The sequence below is a fragment of the Malurus melanocephalus genome, unplaced genomic scaffold (assembly GCF_030028575.1).
Source record: "Malurus melanocephalus ecotype Western Australia unplaced genomic scaffold, MMel_1.1 scaffold_1598, whole genome shotgun sequence".
Classification (NCBI taxonomy): domain Eukaryota; kingdom Metazoa; phylum Chordata; class Aves; order Passeriformes; family Maluridae; genus Malurus; species Malurus melanocephalus.
This window is the reverse complement of record NW_026624830.1, coordinates 6,576-11,830: the sequence shown is the minus strand read 5'-3', so window position 1 is coordinate 11,830 and position 5,255 is coordinate 6,576. Positions and strand designations below refer to the sequence as shown.

The 5,255-nt window shown below is 49.9% G+C and overlaps 1 protein-coding gene across 1 annotated transcript in view; it reads right to left on the bottom strand.

Annotated features, from left to right (window-relative positions):
• LOC130587172 (hydrocephalus-inducing protein homolog) overlaps positions 1 to 4,870 on the bottom strand; it is an 11,022-nt gene extending 6,152 nt beyond the window's left edge. Inside the window, exons 1-7 of the mRNA XM_057388137.1 lie at positions 4,583 to 4,870; positions 3,856 to 4,007; positions 2,729 to 2,921; positions 2,083 to 2,191; positions 1,255 to 1,509; positions 776 to 918; positions 234 to 455 (exon numbers count right to left, since the gene is read on the bottom strand). Coding sequence (XP_057244120.1) covers positions 234 to 455; positions 776 to 918; positions 1,255 to 1,509; positions 2,083 to 2,191; positions 2,729 to 2,921; positions 3,856 to 4,007; positions 4,583 to 4,870 — 1,362 coding nt within the window. The remainder of the gene's footprint in view (positions 1 to 233; positions 456 to 775; positions 919 to 1,254; positions 1,510 to 2,082; positions 2,192 to 2,728; positions 2,922 to 3,855; positions 4,008 to 4,582) is intronic.
• Between the last annotated feature and the right edge of the window lie 385 nt (positions 4,871 to 5,255).

Genomic DNA, 5,255 nt, shown 5'->3' with positions numbered 1-5,255 from the left:
CATAAACTGATAGTTTGTCTGTGGCTAAAGGTCTCTTGTAAAAAGGCTTCCCCCTCTTGTGTRAGTGTATCTGGTCACTGTGCATMCATSTCTCCCCTAGAATGCACTGCTGGTGAACCTCATGGCTGGAGCCAATGTCAGAGGAAGCAGGAGCTGCTCAGCCAGCAGTGACGGTGTTAGGGTGGTTCCTTTTGTAAAATTGGGTTGGCTTTTTTTGCTGTTTTGCTTCTTACCATGTCCTTTACAGGCCAGGGGGCTTCTGGTTCCTTGCTGGCAGTGTCCACCCATGTGACAAGGTGCATTGTGTCATCCCAGTCTGGAACCTTCCTTCGGGGCTCGTCGTACTGGATCCTGTCCACCTGACATGTCGCAAGCTGCCTGCTGAAGGTAGCTGGGACGTCTGATTTCAAGATCACRGTGATGACCTTGTCACACCCAGGATGGATGTGTCCCACCTAGGGAGAATCAGAGAATCAAGACCAAATTGGAAGCACTGCCAAGGGCAGGACTGACAGCAAAAGGGACTGATGTGGTGATCAGCTGTGCCAGGAATCTGCACCTTAGTGTGGATTTATGTGAAGTTTGATAAAGCATGAGCAGAAGGTGCCACCTCCTATACCATGGAGCCTTTTCTGCAAGGCTGGCAGCCAGGGATTACACCTTCCACATGGCACTGAAGTGGGCTATCAGTGGCATGTGAGGACTCCCCACCAGCTCCTGGGAGCACCAGGGAAGGGCTTTAGCAATGGGGAAAGGCAGAGCAGTCCATGCTTACCCTGGGGGAGAACTCGAATGGGGCGTCTGTCTCCCACTCAAAGCGCATGACCTTCGTGGTGCTGTGGTTGATCATGGTGAAGGTCCTGTAGCAGCGCTTCCCAACAGGACAGTCCCCAAACTCGATGTGATTCACTCTGAAAGCTGTTAAGGAGAAGAACAAGGGATTTCAGCGTGCAGGGAGGTCCACCTGCCCCTGTGGTGCGCAGACACCTGCAGCCTTCCTTGCTCCAAGCCTTCCTCCCTTTGAGAGGGTGTTCCCCAGGCAGTTTCCCATCCCACCACTTCCAGGGAAACACTCTGAAACATCCCTAAGCCAGCGACAAGCAGCACAGCACACACTGCTCTGCATGCACGGCTGCCACACCCACAGGGCACCAGGTCCACTGGCTGACAGCCCAGGCCTGGTTAGAGAGAGGACACACATGATCACACAGTCTCCTCTTCCTTGCTCCACCTTGGCAGCCTCTCCTCTCTTACCAGCAATTATGTCTTCCTTCAGACTGATCTCAGCAGTTCTCTCCTCTACGTCTTCCTCYATATCTTCGAAGGTCACACTGTCCTTGTGGCCTTCACCCACCAGCTCTATTTCAGTCTTGTTGGAGTAGACATCTCCCACTAACACACGAATCTTCCCTTCCAGAYGCTGAGCCAGGGTGGGTTTGAAAGTGACATCGAACGCTGCTGTTTCCCCACATTGCAGAAGCAGGAAAGGCTTCTTTGGGGTCTTGCTCTCTGCACAGCAATGCAAATCAGAGTTAAATTATACAGCTGTACAGGAGAAATATTTCCATGGGGTATATGAGGAATAAGAGGTTGAAACCAGCTGCCTCTAAGCACCAGACCCTCTTCCTATGTCCATAAGAGTGCCACMTCCAGACACATCGCCACTTAAGCAGCTTAACCTCAGGTTAATGGCCAGCCCTCATTCCATCTGCTTCCAGCCAGCTCCAGCCATATGGAAAGCTGAGCCAAGGAGTGCTTTTGCTTCTGCTGGCTGCCTGTGTGCTCCAAGGGCTGCCTCTGTTCAGGCCGGTACCTTCCCACATGCAGAGGAGACCTCAGAGGGTCCACTGAGGTGGTGATAGTCCCTCACAACTCAACCCACCATGTCYAGAAGAACAGAAGAACTTCCTACAACTTGATAGGAGGAAACCCTGCAAAGAGTCCCCAAGAAAAGCTTGGGGGAAGAGAGCCCAAAGAAACAGTATCTAACATCTGGCTGCTGCTCAGACAAGMCAAGAGCAGGGCATGCAGTTTCCCTCTGGGCATGATCACACTTCCTGCCCAGGAAGTTAATGAATTTACCATTTTCACTGGAGTCCTCTTCCACATTTTCAGTGTACAATCTATCGAGTGTGGATTGCCTGCTTTTTAAGGAGAACACTCCCTGCTCATCCTCCAGGTGTAACATAAACTGAGAAAAGGGAACACAGAGTACAGCAACAGCGGTGTGAGTACAGGATGGCATGTGCTTTGACACCACAGTGCTGCAGGTCCAGCATGGGAACCCAGCACCTCTCCCCAACACTTAGTACAAAAGGTAAGTCAAATCAGCCAGAAAAAAAGGATGTTCAGAGGCATTTGGATAGAACTGACATAGATCCAAACAGGACAGACAGTAATGAKYAGAATGTAATTAAACCTCARCTAAGTTTACTTAAAATGTAATAAACTGGRATCAAATACAATCTAATGGAAGATCACACATGTCCAAGAGAACAAAAGGTGAGCTGAGAGACAGAGGGGGAAAAACTCCATCACCTTTCTTGTGTTCAACTAAAGAAAGACTGGACAGAAAATTTCCAAGGACTCCCTTCTTGRAGAACAGAAGTCACTTGCTAAAAAAGAATTTCTGACACCTCTTCCCAGGTCTGCCATGTTTTTTGGGACCCTTCCCCTGCAGCACAAGCACTTGTTCCCAAACCAGACCATTTCTGGAGCAGGTCCTCACCTGGACAGATATGATGCCCTTGTTCTGGACAAGCAGGGGGAGTGTCTCTGACTTGCCCAGCTGGAGCCTCTTGAAGCGCAGCACGGCGTTCCCCCTCACGCTGCGAGCACTTGGCTCGATGACTGTCACCTGTGGGTCGTACCCCCTCCCACTGATGGTGAAGGTCAGGGTTTGGGGTCTAATTTTCATGGGGCTGCWGGAGAGGCACAGAAAACAATTTCAGCTGGAACTCAGGCATTTCTCACTGGGCAAGCAAAGCAGCAAGGGCTACCCACAGTGCTTTCGCTGCCTGGTGCTCCTGTACCCCACAAGACAGCCCCCCACCAGCCTCCTCCCAGTTCACTCAGGGCCATTCACAAGAGGAATCTGCTCCAAAGAGCCRGKGYCTTTCAGAATGACAGTTAAAAATAATTTCACTTAATTGAATCATACAGTATAGCATATAAATAATGAGATGAGGTAAGGCAATCCCCTGGCTGAAATGAGATGAGACACATGCAACAAGCAAAAGCACAGCATAAAAGCAGTACAAAAGCAAGAATGGAAAAATAAATCAACATCACCATCAGTAAAGATTATTTCCAGGAATAGTAAAAAACCAATCACTTATTAGCAATTAGACTTCTTTTTTTCCAATTCAGCCACTAAAGTGTTGAGGAAGGGCAGGTCAGAGCCCCAGTACAAAGGTCCCAGGGTGGAAGAACTGGACTTCTCTTTCATACCAGCTCCAATCACTCCCTTAATATAAATTAGCTTAATAAATGCCAGGGAATAACAGAGGATATTAATTTTACAGAAACAAGGACGAAATTGTGACTGCTGCCACAGAAACTGCTTCATTTAAGCCTTTGTCCTTGGAAAGCCCCAGCTTAGCTGTAGCACTTCTCAGTAACTTCCAGCTGGCTACCTAATGTTGTCCTGTCYTCACAGTTTCTCATACAGGCTAAACTATCAGCCTCATTTTTCTGCTCTGCTCTATCTAACAGTTGCTGCCTCCCAGACCATCTTATGCCAAGTGCTCTGCTTAAGGGCATTGAAAGCATTAGAGTTAACAAGAGGTCTGTGCCTTCGCAGAGAAGAGGCAGCTATCAGAAGAGCCTCCCCTGATGCTTCACAGGGTCAGTTACCTTTTTGGGATGATGAGGGAAGCCTGGAAAATGCAGTCATAGTCCTGCTCCATTTCTGGGGCRAAGGTCACCGTAGCAACAGCACAGGATGAGCCAGCAATGGACATCTTGACTGGATCCAATTTGAAAATTTTGTTGGTAAGGCCTTTACCCTTGGGGAAACCCACAGAGSAGTGTTAGGAGAAAACACCTTTCAMTGTGACACARTCTTATTCATAAATGCATCACTGAGTACAGCCCCAGACAGCGTGTCTTCCTTCCTGCCTCCCTGGGCAGGCTCCCTTCCTCCCAGGGAATGCTGACCTGGTGCTAAAGCACTGAGTCTTTTGAGTGCCCCAGCAGATATGGGAGGTGGGCACTGCATGGAAARCCCAGCAAATAACCAAGAACKGGCCTTTAAAGAGAAGGAAAAGCCAGGGAGCCTGAGSAAATGCTCTGCTTTGAGCCCTGGCAAGTCAGTTCATAACAGCCCTTCTCTGAGTGTGCTTCCAAGAGAGGTTCAGAAGGTTCACTTCTCCCACCAAAGACCCCAAGCTGTGAGCCAAAACCTTGCCCAAGACATGCAGAATTCATCACAACTGTTGCCTGGCTCTGCTGCTCTCCCCTGCAGTTTGACCTGCACTGAGCTAGACTAGCCTGGGCCAGAGGAAGCAATGCATCTGGAGAACAAAGCAGGCTCTCACACAGCTTTTAGAGGGCAACCGTCACCTTGGCCTCCTGTTCTTACCAGTCCAGGCGCGGGCTTGATGGCGAGGGCCACGTCACATGGGATACTGCTTGCATTGTAGATCTTGAAATTAGCTTTGGCCTCTTTCCCGACCAGAACCTTGATGAAGATGAATTTGTTCTCATCTCTGACAAACAGACCCTTGCCTCTCACTGACTGCAGCAGGTGGCTGAGGTCGGTGGTGCTGCTGCAGATCGGGTACTCCTCAAAGATTGCCAWGACATCCTCAACAAATCCTGTGGACAGACCAGAGAGATGAGCATGCAGAAGCCTCCCTGATGAATGCATCTGGACCCTGTTGGCCTCTCAGAAGGCTTGATAAGCCCTTTCTGCCTGGGTGACTGCTACATCCAGCCTTGGGTGGGGGAGCTGGCTGTGAGGATGGAGCTCAGTCAACCTCAGTCCTAAAGAGCATTGCTTTCCTTCTATCCTTCCATGTATCCCTCCCAGCCTAGGCGAGATGAGGCCACTGGTGGAGTTGAAGAGGGCTGGAACCTCTGTGGATTTTAAAGTGGGACACCAAGGCCTCTCTATCCAAGCAGCATGTTTAGGTGCTGATCAGCAGCAGGTCTGACCATGGGAACCYGTRGACAGTAGTGTACCTGGGAGGCAGGACTCAGCAATCAGGGTAAAGGGAATGCCCAAGGGATTGTCCGTAGGATCTCTGCCTGTG